At 32.9% G+C, this 17,689-nt stretch overlaps 1 protein-coding gene across 2 annotated transcripts in view; it reads left to right on the top strand.

Annotated features, from left to right (window-relative positions):
• The window catches only part of LOC106669121 (dual 3',5'-cyclic-AMP and -GMP phosphodiesterase 11A-like), a 203,154-nt gene that overhangs the window by 141,670 nt on the left and 43,795 nt on the right, over window positions 1-17,689 (top strand). For both annotated transcript variants that reach the window (XM_014398401.1, XM_014398402.2), the window contains 3 exons: window positions 2,440-2,580; window positions 2,718-2,779; window positions 9,511-9,692. In XM_014398401.1, coding sequence (XP_014253887.1) covers window positions 2,440-2,580; window positions 2,718-2,779; window positions 9,511-9,692 — 385 coding nt within the window. The remainder of the gene's footprint in view (window positions 1-2,439; window positions 2,581-2,717; window positions 2,780-9,510; window positions 9,693-17,689) is intronic.

Raw genomic sequence — 17,689 nt, 5'->3', positions numbered from 1 at the left:
ATTATTTGCCTTTGCACACGTTCCCAGTATTTGTTCTGACCTTTAGTACCCCAAAATTTCAGTCCATTTTTCTTTTCCCTATAATTTATGCCACGAATTAAATGCGGGCTTATATGTTGCTCCAAGGCTATCTTTTTAGCTAAGATGACAGCGACTTAGTTAACTGAAATTCTTTTGGGTTTTCATCGGTGCAAGTACAGAATTCTTTTCATGGGACTGACGGTTTTTCTAGGAACCATAGGTTTTTTCTAGCTATGGCAGGGCAGCATAACATATTCTCTCTAGTTTCTGTTTCCTCTAAACATACCCGGTCATATGTCCCATAAATATGCATTTGTTACAGTTTTTTAATTTCTTTCTATTGTCTTCCTCTTTTTCCTATTGAGTTGATTTTGCGAGAAGTCCTTGTGATTAGCCTATATTTTTCCTAAGTTCCCAGTATTTGATGTGTTTTCTAGTACCCCAAGACTCTGGGTCCTTGGTTGTTCTTGCTTATGTCACCAAAAAATTGAGTTTCTGTACCGTTCGTTCAAGTGCAAAATGGAAATGTAATTATTTAATTCATTTAAATAATCCTTTTATTTAAAGAAAAAAGAACCCTATGTATTGGTCTTACGCTACATTTTTAACTAAGGGGTCTGCTGTCGTTTTACATAAATTTGCCTCATGATCTGGAACAATTCGTACAGTTAAACTAATTGTCCATCCCTTTTGTCAGATATGTCCCATGGTATTTGTGAGTTGATTTCATAAAAAAAAGTGCTTTTAGTACTCAATCTGATAGTACTGAACTATATCTACTACACATTATTTTGTATATTATTTCGCTAAAATCAGTGTACATACGTCGAATCACCGATAAATGACGAAATATTTAGTCTTAATTAACCTTCTAATATTGCGTTTATGGCATTTGAACTCTCAGTTGCAGAAATTAATCTGTGAATAATACCATTGATAGATGTTCTGCTCAAGGGTCTAATTTGAAAGGACATGTTCCTCAACCATTATCCGCTAACAATGAAATAACAAAGCAAACACGTTCCACTGAACCATGGATTATAATTATTTAGTCAAGCTTGGATATGATTTCTCCAATAATTCTTATTACAATATATTATCTATTAAACAAAATCTTCAAATAATCAAAATATTTACTAAACGTATTCTGTGCAAAATAGCTTTTATAAAAACTTAATAATAATAAATTATAATCAGGCCAATTAGGCTCGATGTGAGAATGTTGAAGCTCATCTTACACACCCCCTTTTCCCCTTTACCATCACCAAAATTCTGGTTTAGGCCCAAGTAAAGCGTCAATAATCAAAACTTGAAGAGTTACTTTTATTAGGTATAATTTTTATAGTATTTCTACTTTTTTCCACTATGCACCTTGTAATTAAACTTGAGGGGTCGTTAAGAATAAATAGAAAACCATATATAAGAAGCTTTGAGAGAAAAACGGCCTTTTTCGGTCGTGAGTCATATTTCGTAATTATTCCTAGATATTTTTGAAAATAGCAATTTACATTATTTGAGTATTTATTTTTTGTGCATTTTTTAATAAACTTTGTCTAAATGAACCTATGACAACAAAAAAATGTAAACATTAAACAGTGAATTTTAATCTATAGTGCTGGGCCTTTGTTTCACGATAATTTGACTGGCTAGGGGTATAAGCAGGCCCGACAGAAAATGGCGAAAAATGTGGGTAGGTTGAACTGTAGGTTCATCACCCCGGAGACCCCACGAGAAAATTCAAAAATTAAAATATCTGACGTTTTCACAAACTTAACAAGGATTGTGTATTTTAAGAACAAATATTTAAAATATCTTCTTACACGTTTTTATCTAAGGTATGCCTGATGATATGTAAGCTCGCTGGGGTTCGTCGAACTCTCTTCTGTTTTCTTGTCGTAATATGAACAGGGCATTAAAGGATTATATAGCCTTTAAGACGATACAAGGTTTTTTCGAGGGTTTGGCTATAAGTGCGATGAACCTCTACATAATCCATTTACTTTGACAACGTAAAAACATTATTAGCTTTAATCCGCCGTTCGCCGGCTTAAAAACATGAATGCGATACAGTTCATAAACTGTCTAGGATTATTAATCATTTCCCAATTTATAAGTGGACTCAAAGGATACGATGGCGATTTATAAAATCTTCGTTAAATATAAAAGGAAAATTTTCAGCAAAATTAAAACTGTAATGGTTAGAAAATAAAATATTCTCTTGAACAAGAACTGAAAATAAGTGTATTTGTATACGTATGTAAAAATTTTTAAAAAATCGCTCATTTCCATTGCATAATATGTAGCTATGTCATTTTTTAATTTATAGCTGTTGTAGGCAAGAAGGACATTAATGATATACTTGAAAGTCAAGGATGAATACCTAACTTGCATAATCAATTTCAATAATTTTTTTTTCAGAATTTGCTCGAGGTGGTTCATGACTTGTTCGAAGAGCAGACCTCCTTGGAAAAGGTGATATTGAAGATAATGCAAAGGGCTCAAAGGCTGCTGAAATGTGAAAGGGCTGCCGTTTTGCTCGTTGACGAAAGTTCCAAAAGTGTAAGTTTCCCAAAAATTGTTATTAAATTTCATATTCATCAGATCAAATTAAAACCTGCGGACATTCTAAAGAAATAGAAAATATTGAATCCACAATTTTTCTGTTGAAATAATTGGACTTTGTGCTTGTATTTCAGGGTGTTCAATTTTCTAAATTGTTCGAGCTGTCTTCGCCAGTCAATGGCCACATCAACAACAAGTGAGTGATTTCTTTCTGTTTCCTTTTTTATTTATTTTTTCACCCCGACTCGGTTAAACGACGTTCCGTCAAATCGTTCCGAAGGCGTTTAAACAGTCATTTGCAGTCGGTTCGACTTTTGTAAACGCCCGTTATCAAGCTTGCTCATTTGCGAAGGCCGTGTCACCTCCAGACTATCGCTTTCTTTCCCTCCTAAGAAAAACCAGTAGATTTACGAGTGGTTTTCCGCCGAGATAAGAGTTGATTCATGGGTCCTCGGTATATCTTAATAAAACAAGGAGCCATGTGAGCGACGTTTTACCCTGCTGCGAAGTAGTTCGGTAGTATAGTAGTAGATAAAACGTTTAATTAGCATAGAAAATAGTAGAAAACAGTATAAAATTCATTTATAATATTTTCCATCTTTCAGCGACAATTTATAAATTTGAAATGGAGTTTAATAAGGTTATTAGATCTCTTTATTGGTTTATTTCTATATTTCGTAGGGTAAATTGGTGAAATGTATGTTTAACCTACAAAATATGCATTAAACTATTCATTTTAACTATTGAAAACTGAACTAAACTGAATCCTTAATATGAAGCAAACTAAATTATTAGCAGCATGCAAAATTTGACCATTCACTTACCTGGTTTCACTAAAGGTGGATGATTTTTATTTATTTTTCATTTATAAAAATGCTAAATAGAAGTAGATATATTATTATTTACAAAACTAGTTCTTTCTTCTGTGAATGCACAATTTAAAATGCCTTAATAAGCTATATAAAAATAAGTGTCTAAACCCTTAAAGCATCTTAAAGGAAATTTTCAGGTAAAGGAACAATGTAGTCGCATGTATGAATCTTTAACGAGTGAAAAAAAATATAAAAATTTATTAAATCCATTAGATTTCGTGATCCGATTGACCAAATAACTTCTTTCAATTAATTAATCTTTATGTAGCCACGGTATCGGTTGAGATAAAAAAAGCCAGAGCCACAAGTGGGATTCGAAACCACGACCTTCGGCTAAATACGCTGTTTCTCTACCACTTGAAGAAATTGGAACATGAAGGCCAAAGGGAGAATATTTTCGAACCAAGATTATTAAGTACGAAACAAATATTTTGATAATTAAATTAAATTTTATTATCGATTTGAACAAAAACATGATATTAATAACATATTTTTTCATATTTAATGTAAACTTTCCAAGTCTATAATAAAAAGGGTTTAATAAGTTTTTTGTGTAATTCAAAGTTAATGGCGTAATTTAATTGACTACGAAATGCGATTTTAATATAAAAAATTTCTCAAAACTGTAAAAAACAAGTTCCATTATTATACGAAAATTAAATTTTATATGGACCAATATACTAACTTAATCAGACTGGCTCAATTATAACTTGTGTAGCAGTTTTCTACCCACAGATAACTTGGTAAGGTTTTACTACTAAAGGCAAATTTAAAAAAGAAAAAAACATGAGTCTTTAAGAAGTATAAAGGTTGTATGACCCTAGAAAATGACGAAGAATCTGGAGTAAAAGGATCCTTCGTTGAAGGAAATAACCTACGAAAGTACCAGACTAGCCCACAAAAGTCCGAACTTATAAATAAATCTTTTATGTTGTCTATCCACCGGGGAAAGTAGTGTTCTTTTTTTACACTCGACCTTGGGACCTAAGCGATGCTTTGGGGGAACATTGTTCTTCCGTTTTACGGCCTACGAGGAAAATGGGAAAAGTGCTTTTTCCAACGATCTTATCCCTTTCTAAAACTTCAAATTAGCTACTCCGAACTAATTTAAATACTGATATTTTCATTTGATTAATAGTATATTTTCACCTGGTTTGGAAATTATATTTAATTTAATACTTATTCGTCTCGGGGTTTTAGGACAATCTTTTATGTTTAATTTCTTATTGCATGTAACAGCAGTTTTCATGGTCTTTCATCCGTGTTGATTCCATCCAGGTTGAACAACGACACAAGGGAATATTTATGCAACAAGTGACAAAACGTATGACTATTTCCAATTCATAAATCCATTCTACTGCCGAGGGGTAAAGTTGAATGATTAACGTCGAACGTTATTTCCTGTTATTTCCGCAAGGTGGTTCAAGGAACAATTAATTTATTGATTTTAACCATTCATATCGAGTATGGACAAAGTCGTTAAAATCCTTTAGAAAGGAATTATTTGATTAACTTAATTGGATTTTATACAAGTGCGAATATATAAATATTTTTGTCTGTAACATCTGTCTAACTAACTAAACCAAATATTTCATCAAAACTCCTCTATTTTTTAAACATAATTAGATTTTGGACAAAAATATGTGTGATATCTTTATAAAATTATATTTGTATTTGTCTTCCTATATGCAATATTCTTTTTAAGTGTAATTGTTTTTTTCTTTTTTTATGGAGGCTACCGACAATGGAGTCATATCAGGTTTCAATGCATTGTGAGGGTCGTTGGGTTACTCAATATTCCGCCATTGGCCCCCTCACTTACACGTTCCACTTATTCAAACAAACTGTACGACCACAAAAAAATATATATATAATAAATAATTAGTAGATACAATATTTTGATATTAAATATGGAGAAACACCCCTTATCTTTAAAAATCGATACAGGAGAACGAACAACCTACTCTCATGTCTAAGGTCTATTTTTATATGGGTGTCATGCTTACTTACTCCCTATAAGTCACCAAGGCATGGCACTTCTCGATTAGGTTTGACACACTGAGCAACACAATTTGGACAACTGAGCGGTGTTTGCCCAAAAGCCGGTATACGTGTGTCAATCGGGTATCCACGGCATACCCAAATGACTACCAACATTTTCCGAAGCGCTTCAGCTCAACGTAACTTTCTCCAAAGACCACGACCAGAGGGTCCACGAGCATTTATAACGGATAGCTGAATCCGCGTGCCAAATCGCATACAACAATGTACACGACGCAGACCACACCTTCGCATACATCTCAATTCTAAGTACGAAGTTCAGTAGAAGTGCGGCGGCGAGTATAACCTAGACAGTACCGTATGATGATCGTCCCGGACGAGTATGGTGTATTAGTTCGTGATGTGTTGACACGATTATGCATGGAATTTTCCATTTTATAACATTCCATCTCAATTTATTTTACAGCTTAACGGTTGGATTTGAATTATTTATATATAGCTTTAAAATTAAATTAAAAATTGAAACGATATCTCCCGGCCTTCTTCAACCGTAGATCGGAGTGTTACAACCATACGCAATCCAACTTTTTTAAAATAAACGTTGTACAATCAAAATTTCAGTGATTTATTAAAGTTCAAATATCCGAATTGACAATAAAATAATAATGGAATATCGAATTCATTGATTACACTCTCGCCTTGTTTTGACGTTCTTTATTTGAAATACCTGCATGACAAAAATTTAGCTAATTTAACTTTTGGATATCAGTTAAAATTAAATAAACTAACATTGTTTAGATCGATTAGTAAAGTGTCTACTTGCATTATTTACAGTAAATTATGTAATATTTGATTTTTAGTGTTGATTTAGGTTTGAAAATTGTAAAATGATAGCCAAGATGTGGGAAATATTTGGTCGAAATATGGCGAATACACTGTCAGTAAGCGAAGTGGTAAGAAGTGGCCAGTTTACAGAAAGAGATTTTTCCCTGCAAGACAAACAGCACTCAAAAACAAAAAACATTAATCAAAAACAATCCACTGTACCACTCTAAAAATAGCGGGGTTGCTCGATAAATGTTCTTTCCCATTTACAGAAGCGTGGTTATGGTTGACAGTTATGTCAATATTTTGTTCTGCACTCGTTAAGCGAAGGGAACGTAGAAGGCCGACAACGGTTTGTGATTCGTTTTTCGAGAATACGATCCATTTCGCTTAGGTGGCGGGTGATGGAAAGTGGAAAGCCAAATGAACCTCCATTAACCAGTTCTAAGGGAGAGTTTCACTCAACGAACATCTGTTATGCATCTGACAGGATTGGAGTAGAATGCTTAAATATAAAATGCTTCATGAGAGACGGTCAATTCCGTCAAATGTTCTTTCAAACTCGACCAACGCTATCAAGAAAAAAATTGCCTGCATTATTGAATAGAAATGGAGGTCTTTCCCCATGACAACGCAAAGCCTCTTATTTCGTTGATAACACGCGGTTGAATAGTTGCATTTGGCCTGTTACGACTTTCATTACTTATAAATAATACGAGCTTAAAAACTCGTTTTCTTGTTAAAGTAATACACACACACACACAATCTCTCTCACATTCACACATACAAACATCCTCTTTCTCTAACTCCCTATATCTTTATAAAATATGCAAATTATGTTTATAACAAGTAGGAATTGATTATTGATTTGAAAATTGTGCCCAAGTTCGTCGTCGAATTTTTGGGGTCCTTTTCAGAGTTGTGGAGAAAACAAGAATGGTTCTGAAGATTAAGATTGTTTTATTGTAGCTAATGTTATTATTGTTTATATACAAGTTAGGTGATGGATGTATTCTGTGTTAACGCTTCGTGAGATAGTATTTATATGCATGAATATGTAGTACAGAAGGGTCGATGGCGGAATATTGAGTACCCATCGACTAACAAAAAGAATAGGTCTGACGTCCTCATTAAAAACTGGATAAGCCCAAGTACACAATTTTTCCGGATTGCGATTTTATAGTTTAGACTTTTGGTAGAAATTCGATTTTTTAAACACTTTTTGTCTTTTCCTTCTCGACTTTACTAATTACACAGTCTGTCTGGCCTAAAAACACTAGAACGTGCACTTATCCCATATTTCGAAAATATGACCTGCCCAGCTTTGCCACGAGAGTGCAGAGTTAGTGTATGTTAGTACGCTAGTTGAAGAGTTCTCTTCTCTTTCTATCACATCCATTTAAAGAAATCTAACGCTCGCTCTTGTTTTCCTTTTGCGATAGGCAAAATATAAAAGACTTTTTTTTCGAAAGCTTTCGGTCCAACACTCGGCCCCTAATCAGTCTTCGTGTCATAAGGAAGATTTTCACTTTACTCTTTTTACAACACATTCACATAACATTACTTAATGCAATAATGGTAAAATCTCCCACGTGGCTTATTAGGGGCCAAATGTTGACCCCCAAAGCTTTCGAACCAAAATAAAAACTAGTGGAACAGTTCAAAAATTCGAAAAAACATACATTCATGCAGAACATACGCAAGACCTTTTTCTCTTTTATCTATACTTTTCCCTGTCAATCTGTCTGTTTCTTGGTTTTACTTTTCCCTCCTATTCCCCCCTCACTTTCTCGTTTCTTTCTAGCGCATACCTTCACTCTTTCTCACGTCTTCAAAACACACAAAACTCAAACAAACACACACACACACACACACACACACACACACACACACACACACACATAGAAGCACACTAAAAGTTAACTCTCTCTCTCTCTCTTTCTTTCTCTCTCTCTCTCTCTCGCTCTCTCTTTTTTCCTCTCTTCTCTTCTCTTCCCTTTCTATCACATTCATTTAAAGCTTATCTTCCTAACGTTCTATACTTTTGCCGTGTCAATCTGTCTCTTTATCTGTTTCTCTTTTCCACCCTATTTTCCTCTAAATATTTCTTATCTTTATATCATATACCTTCATTCTTTCTCACTTCGTCAAAACACACAACACACGCGCGCGAACACTAAAAATTAACAAGTATAGCTTATTTCATATCTTTTTTTTACTTTAACTATTGTAAATTTATCGATTAGTCAAATTTTAATACATATTGATAGATATTAATACATCTCTCAGTAGAAGAAAAGCACTCGAATTTTAAGACAATACCTTTTTTTCCACTCAGTCCAATCCGATATCATGCTTAAAACATGTTGACAGGAACGAATATAAATTAGGCAGCCTGTGCAACACGACATACATCATTTTCTAGAAATAAACAACCTTTTGTCCAACTTGATACATACTAAATAGATATCCAAACATCCCTCAGTAGAAAAAAAGCACTCGAAGTTTATGACAAACGTGTGTGGTGATTAGTGGCCGTTAGTCGATGATTATTCAGAAATCGTGAGATGCGGTATAAATTCACTTTTCCACTTCCTAAATGTATTTGTTCAATTTAAACAATGTTTGTAAATCCTAGGCCCTGAAGATGATCTCAATAAAGATTGAAACGTTGGCACGATAAAGAAAATGTTTTTTCTGAAACCTACATCACACCCGACCACATCTCACGATTTCTGAATAATCAATTTAAGACAAACGATTTTTTCCCACTGAGCCGAAGAGGGATGAAGTAATATCTTATACTTTATAGCCCTACTTAAGTAAACGGTGTATAATGGTATCTTAGGAGAAAAAATAAAAATAAATAAATCCCGTTTCACCGTTCATTGGTTATACCATTCCGCATAACATGTCTGTCGTGCGGAAGTGTATAGTCATGGATCGTCACCACCGCAGTCCTCTTTTAATCGTCACTTCAATTCGACTTCCCACTGCCGGTTTGATGTTGATACATAATAAATAGACATTAATACATCACTCAGTAGAAGGAAAGTTCCCGAATTTTAAGAGAAAAGATTTTTTTCCACTCAGTCCGATATCTTGCGTAAAACATATTGACAGGAACGAGTATAAATTAGGCTGCCTATGAAACACGGCATAGATCAATTTCTAGAAGTAAACAACCATTCTTTTTTACATCTCTTTTTTTTATTTATTTACTTTCCAGGAAGCGGCTGCAGGGAGAAGGTTCGGCCTTTTCGCAGTATTTACTAGGACTTGCAGAAAGGGTGGCCGAGTCGGGAGAAGTCGTCAATGTCGCCGAGTCGCTGGAAGTGGAACCTAGATCGTCGCCGAGCGTCAAATCGCTCTTGGCCATGCCGATCAGAAACAGCAATTATCAAATTATCGGTAAGTTAATATATTTTATTACCTTTGCGAATAAAAATTTGGCTTCATGCAACCCTCGTAAATCGCAGTGAAAAAAGTTCAGACTTATTTTAATCTTGTAAGTTATTGCTCGTAAAAACTTTTGCTGGCCTAGGAAATTTAGTTTACGGCCGTTTGTTTTAGTGCGAGCTGATTCAAAAAGTTTTTATGACTACAAGCATTCAATTGACAGTTGAAAGTATAAACGTTTATATATATTCCCGCAAAATAAAAAATATATTATAGGTGTTTGTTAAGTTTTGTAAAAGTTGGTTCGAAAATTGGGCGTTTTACGTTTCTCCACACTATTAATGTATTAATGCTTTTAATAATGGTTTATTTGAAGTTATGAGTTTATTTAAAATTTAAAATAATTATAAATACTCGGGCGAATTGAGAGTTGACAATGAATTTTTGATAAACTAGCAAGAGCCTACCACTCCTGTCGATCGTGGTATTAGTTTAAAGGCAATACTTTACACCTCGGCTTAAAGCAGCGACGAAATTGAGGTAATGTCAAGTCCCAAAATCGTTGGAAGTACCGATTTAGTGTAAACCTTTCAAATAAGAAAAACATATCATAGGAAGCTCATAACACAGAATCAGATCTCAAATAGAAATATGTATTACTTATTAGGGCAAAAACCTTTACAAATCATAACACATTTTCTACTAACTTTACAAGCATAAAATATTGTGTATCTCCCAAATATTAATGCCTGTTAAATTTTCAAGGCTGCGAAAAAAATGTCTTTAAAGGTATTTTTCACTTAAAAGCTCTAAATTTGATTTGGATAAATTAGGCAGTGTTTCGTAAGAAAAACAGCCACTTTACTTAACAACATAGTTGTATTGTTTGTCAAAGAAATAAGGAAGAATTTAATATACGATTTTCCACACCCTACTTTTACTCCTTGCACAACTTGATGTGTTTTGTAGTTTTGAAAGCGTCGGAGGTGATTATTGATGTGTCATCAACACTATAGTCTTTCACATTGTTCATGTTTGAGAAAAAATTCGCAAAAGTAGAACGTTTTTTGCCTTGTCCTGTTTATATCCTCAATTTCGCTCCATTTGATTATGGTCTATTGGTTTGCAAAACCCTTGCGCGGTAACGTTTGTTTGAAATTTACTAAAGTTTAATAGAATAATTGAAATTTTTAAAGAAAAATATAATTATATACTTCATCGCATCCCCGTCGTTTAGGCCCCGAAAACCACAGGGCGAAATCTCACGAAAATGTGAGAATTGTATTTTTTCCCGAAGAAACCGTAAAGTTATGTCATCACCAATTAAAATTACCTCTAAAATATATTGAAATAAATATTAATTAAAATTGAGGTTTAAATCATTTTCAAAAAGACTTATTTTGATCACATAATATTCTTAATTATGTGTATTAAAATTATTATAGAAATCCGAATTTTTTAAATAAATTCCTTGCTGTACTTATGATATATGATACAAAAATCTTTTGGTAGATTTTCATTTTCTCAGTGAGAAAGGGTGCTGAAGTTTAACTTGATTTAAACGTTCGTAAAAATAGATTTTCTTTGTGGCTTGCAGAAGGTTTTTTTTTTTTTTGTAAAATCCGTAAACTCAATTCTCTCTGAACAATTTAATACACCATATATTCAAAAACTATAAAAGTGCAATATCTTTTTCCACGAAATTAAAAATACTATTTATTTGTTATGACAGCGAGACACATAAAACTTAGAATTGATGATATCAACTTGGAAGTCATTGTGGGGCGATGACCCGGATGAGTCGATCAGTTCATTTAGAAGAATGTATTCATTTGTTGAGAGCAAAATAGAGTTCTAGGGAACGTTTATTGGTTCAGGAACCCTCGGTTTAAATGATTTCTTTTGTCGATGCGGAAAAAAAATTAAAAGTGTTTTTTTAGAATAAGCCAATGGATTGATGAGAGAAAGCAAACTGTACAATTAGTGAAAGATGTTAAGCAGGCGAAGTTTATTTATTTATTTTTTTCAAATGGAATTTCCTCAAAGGACCTAGGGGTTTATGAAAAGAATTCCAGTTTCATTGATTTCAAAAGTTTTTCACCGTTCAACAACAAACAATCGCCTACAAAAATGCAATTAATTCAAAGAAAAGCCGAGCCAACATAAACATCTGGCGTCGTTTGAAAATTCGCTTACTTATTTTCCCAAGAGGTTCTGTCAAAACGGAAGAGGAAAGGCAATAAATTTCTCAGTTCCTGGGTCACTAAGAAATTTAATTTCCTCTTTAATCTACCGATCCCATCTCTGTCATGCCTTCACTTGGACCCTTCATATCAAAACAAAAGTGGCCCCTTTGTTTTTCTTCTTTCCACCCCTGGGCACTTATGAGGGTACTCTCACAAGAGTGCTGTGTAGCAAAATAACAGTAAAATATATTCTTTTTGTCCAAAGCACTGATTGAATGTTTGGTAAGAATTGATTCGATAATTTATTAAATGCTAAAGGCTATGGCTGGTAAGTTACAGAATTTACTTCATATATTAATTTCAAATATTCAAAATTAATAAAATTTGTATGATATAAATGATATGTTACAAATTAATATCAATATAATTAAATAAAGGGAAAGTATATAAATGAATATACCGTACTGGGGATACCTATTGTACCAAATATTTTGTAATATTTAAAACGAAAAAAAATTTTGATCAATATTGTTTTAATTTAGCATTTTTCTTCTGTATAGTCCTTGTTGCGGTAGTCTGTCAAAACGTTACGGAATTTCGCATCTTCAGTATGTTTGTTTAATTTCTGTCGGTGATTTACCCGCCATAGAAAACTTTAACTACATAAACCAAACACAAAACATCTAATTTATAACAATTCACGTGGGAAATAAATAACAATAATTGTGTAAATTTCCTGGGCCTCACTGAAACGGGCACCAAACATTAATTTGACATATACGCGAAAACAGACACTAAATGGACCCTATGGCACGTAGGGAAAAATACACGCAGGGAAAAATACACACAAACTACCTAATATAATTAACAAATTTGCTATAAAAACAGCGTTAAGGGCCAAGAACAGTATCGGAGGACTTCGAGGTCTAGTAAAAGTTAATGGTACCGATCATTTCAATTTTATTTATTTATTTTTTTAATAATTCTGAAATTGTTCAGTTGGAAAAGAAACAATAACTGTAATATCCAATAAAGCTTACTTTTTGAATTCTCAGAAATGTTTTTATCCAATACCAGGTAGGTTATATATAGAAGAAAATGTTTTGATACAATGTGGTTTATAAAACATCATGTTTGATCAAACACCTCTATTTTTTACGGCCAAAACTAAGAAATACGAATTTGAAAAAATAACAGTAGAAACGATATTTCATTTAAACAAAAACAACAAAAAAGGTGGACGAATTGTGGTAACATTAAGTTTCAAATTCATGTTAAGTTTAGCTATTTTAGACAGAATTACAATAATAAGATCAAGATTATAAAAAAATTTACCGGGATAGTGTTTTGATATTTATATACATATATTATATTTGTATTATACTATAATTATATATTTAATATAATTGATTAAGTTTTACTTTTCATGATTTTCCTCAATTTTGCAAAATAAGAATTTTTATGGTACGTAAAAAAATGTGCCAATGTCCAGAAAATTGGTTATGAGTCGAATGAGGCAAGGATATCACAATTTTTGCTAATTTTACCAGTATCAAATGAAAAGGTTGTGAAGGATCTTTGCCGTCTTTCAGTATCGCATTATTCCTGTAAATAAAAAAGTTTTATTTTGCTTTTAATAATTCCAAAACTTTCTTCTAATCAAATCTCGCAGTTCCTTGGTTATCCCAGCCCTTAAACCGCGGCTCGGAGTCAATAACCTTTCGCGTATAAATTTTCTTTATGTTACCACTTGGTCTTGTAGTATGTTCTTGATTTGGGAGTGAATTTGTGTAGATATCGATACAAAGTTGGCTTCCGTAGAAGATAAACTCGGCGTGACTTCCGGGACACAAAGTTTTCCAATATGGCTGCATAAAGTAGCATTTGAAACCACACATGAGGCTGATAAGCCGCGAGGGGTTTTGTACTACCGTCTTACATTCTTAAGTAATTGACATTCGCGGAACTTAACAAATCAAATTGTTTTAATTATAGTTTGATTGAATATTGATTTATATGAGCCGAGTTTTTAATAATTCAAATTTCTAAAGAAAATAAAAATTGCTTTTAGAATATTTATTTCCTACTCTTATGTCATTAGAGGTTTAAAGAAGGGTGACGAATATTTATACACGTTCTCACTGCACTTTTGAATGAAATGCAAAGATCAAAGATTTAATCCAATTGATAATTAATTCATTAATCATTAATTATTAATGTCTTAACAGATTTTTGAAAGCTGTTTCATTTCTGGCTGACTTCAAATTTCATTATTTGTATAACAGTATCGGCGTAGTTCGGAAAAATTGGTACGAGCCAAAAGGGTTTGCGTACAGAATGAAAACACACTGTTGTGATTAATTATTTGGATTTTTATTTAGAACTTTCCTTTTTTTCTCCCCGAATCTCTACGTCCAAAATGGTGGAAAACCGAAGTGGGCCCCGGGTTTACTCGACTCATAACTCAAACAGGCCGGCCGAAGGCAAAGTTTCCACTGATCTAATTATAAATTCAAACATTTTCATTGTACACAGTTAACACAGTTCAGTTCACACCTTTTGCCTTTTTAAGAAAAAAGAAATGTTAAAAAATTAGTCAACCTTGAAATTTTTCATTTATGTATTTACATTATTTTATTAACACAAACTACGTAATTAAAGCAGGTTCATATTCAGAACTAAATAGCACAGGAGATAGGAGGTAGAAACTGGATTAACAGAACTAACTTAATTCAAATGGGTCAAGAGGCGAAGCGAAACGAAATTTGATAATTAAATAGGAAACATGTCGTCACTCCTTCCCACATTTAGGTGAATTTTAGTCTTGTAATTCGAAAATTATTCCCGTTTAATTTTCGAGCTACTCAGACTCTGGCTTTTGGTTTAATTTGATGTTTAAAATTCACAGATGGATTTCCACAAATTCTTCCTACAAGGGTTATGACTTAACTCCTGGGAATTGTTGATGCCAACCATCCAAAAATAACAGCAATCCTTATTTAATGAATAAGTCATTCAGAAAACAAACTTCGTGTTGATATTTAGTGATATAAATTTTCGTAAAATAAACAGAACTGGAGAGTGAATGGAGAAGAGAAAGAGAAACAAAGAAAAAATAATGAGTGTTAGAACGTGAAAAACAGAAGCGAAGAGATAGATGAACAAAAGTTAATGAGTTACAGCCAGACAAACGGAGAAGATTTTTTTAACATAAATAAGTTTTAACAAGTAGAAAGAAAAAAACGAGAGAATTAAATAGAAAGATAGTTGGGAGGAGAGAAACATGAGAGAAATGAAGGTTGTCAGAGGGAGTGCATTATTGAAAACTGACGGTAAAGATTTATTAATAAGAAAAAATTGTAAAGGAAAAAAAGAAGAAATAATTAAATGAAAGAAGAGAAAACGGAGAGGTTTACGGAAAGAAGAATGAGACAAGGGAGAGAAGAGAAAATAAATGAAAACTAAATATAGAAAGGTCAAATTAAAGAAAAATAGAATAGAGAATAGACACTTCGAAGATAGAGAACAAGAGAAAAACGAAAACAGAAGACGCGTAAAAGATTATATAAAAAACGAAATATAAAATACAAACACAAAAATAAAATATTTGCCAATAGAAAATTGCGAAAGTCTGAGCCACAGTGTGACACAAACTAAAATGGATTGTACGCTGCTTACTTCATACTGAAATTATAATTTTATCACATAATCATCAAGAATCGGAACAATAAAGATAGCTTGCATATCTATGCTAGACGTAAGCTATTATTATTATCAATTTATATTGAATTTTTAATTTTTTTCATTTTTAAAGTTAACTCTTTCAATTCACTAGTTTTCGTGGTCCTCTTGACCAATTTTTTACCTCAACTAAAAACCTTAATTAATTTAAAGTTAACAATGAATTTTATGTTCTGGTGATAATCTGGAAAGAGGTAGTGTTAGTTATTAAGCAAGTTTTACAAACAAAATAACCAGATATATGAATATTTGACTTTCCTTACTTTTAAATAGAAGAAGTGTAAGAAAAAAATAATATTAATTTTCCAGATAAAGATGACAAAAGACGTTCATTTGACGGGACCCTGGTTTTATCAAAACACCATTTCCGTTTCATACAGTCTGATTGTACCCAGAAGCATTTCTGTTTAACATCAACTCAAGTGGAAGCTGTTTTGAAGGTCGTTGAACGAGTCCCTTTTTGTAGTTCCCTGTAGAAAGTGAAAACGGGAAAGAGGGTTGTTTGTCGGTCTCCTTTGACTTCGAGACTTCGCTTTATGGGTATTATGTTATTAATCAAATCCACCTTTCATTGCATATTGCGTTCTGCCAAATATTCCCTCTATAATATTTGTCTGAACAACACCTACACTGCTGTACATTTAGTTTTAATATGGTAAAAAAAATACTTTGCGTGGAAAGTGATGAATTAGAAACGCGAGTAATTTCAATTTGTGCGAGTTCATGTAGATTTTGCTTGTTCAATGTAGGATTCTAACAAATAAACGCATTTTTTAGAAACTTGTTCAATACAATTTTTTTCTTAATAAAACAAAAGAAAGAGAGTGTTTTAGAATGAATTAAAGAAAACAGGTCTACATTAGAATTATCCATTTTGAAACAAGACTGTTTAAAATGTTTTACATTTAAAGTTCATTAGCATGGATGGTTTTACAAAATATTATAAGTTTGTTAACAAAACAATTTCCATAGTTTTTCAACAAGCCCTTGTACATACCTATGTAACTACCTGTATGTAACTAACTCGTTTCTAGACAAACTTTTCGTGCATTGGAAAACAAAATAAAGATCAAGGTTATAAGCTGGTTGAAGCAAGGCTTACAACATATTTGCGAAGTTTATAAGTGTCAAAGAGAACGAATACAGGATGCTTTCCCGCGTTCTACATTGCGTTAAACTGGTTGATTAACGAGACAATATAAAAGATAGTGTGCCACTTGAGAAATCACCAATGTGGTTGAACAATCATGATAAATTTTGGAATGACAAATTATTGTATATTATTAATGGCTATTTAGAGATCGGGAGATGCGGTCTGGTGTGATGTAGGTGTATAAAAATATTTTCTTTATCGTGTCAACGTTTCGATCTTTATTGAGATCTTCTTCTGGGCCTGGGTTTAATGAACATTGTTTAAATTATACAAATACATGTAAGATGTGAAAATGAATTTATACACAATATTCCACCCAACTGATTTTTTTCATTCCCTCGGTAAAAGAAAATTCTGCCCTTAATTTGTCTTATTGTTTTATCAATAAACATTTGTTTATGCTCTGTTTTAAATTGGGAATATCAATTAGAGGTAAATACATTTAATCCTTAATCCAAAACAAGGATAAAGGATTTTTCAATGTTGAATTGACCAGAACACACAGAGTTGTAGGGCTCTCGTATAACACAGCGTCTTTGGAAGATTGGTCTGCTGTACTTTTTGCAGATGAGTGTCGATTTGCTCTACGATCTCCAAATGGGCTGGAAAGAGTGTGGATAAGGCGAAATAAAAGGTACGAAGCCTGTAATTTTTCCCAGAGCCAACCTTTTCAACGTAGCTCAGTGATGGTGTGGGCGGGAATTTCAATGGAGAGTGGCACAGAGTTGGTTGTGTTCGTGGACGGTCTTTGAAACATCAAGCGTTGAATAAGCAAACAAACCAGCTACAAATAAATATAACAAAAAAATTCTAGTTGATATTGATCGACATCCGTAGTTTAAATTGATGTATTGGATCTTCTTGAGGTCTTACAGGTGAATAAAAAACATCATGGCATATTCGGGAATCCTACAACAGTTCATGAATCG

The sequence above is a fragment of the Cimex lectularius genome, unplaced genomic scaffold (genome assembly GCF_000648675.2).
Source record: "Cimex lectularius strain Harlan isolate CLEC.00 unplaced genomic scaffold, Clec_2.1 scaffold283, whole genome shotgun sequence".
Taxonomy (NCBI): domain Eukaryota; kingdom Metazoa; phylum Arthropoda; class Insecta; order Hemiptera; family Cimicidae; genus Cimex; species Cimex lectularius.
Note: the sequence above shows the minus strand (reverse complement) of the source record. Positions and strands in the feature narration are given on the sequence as shown.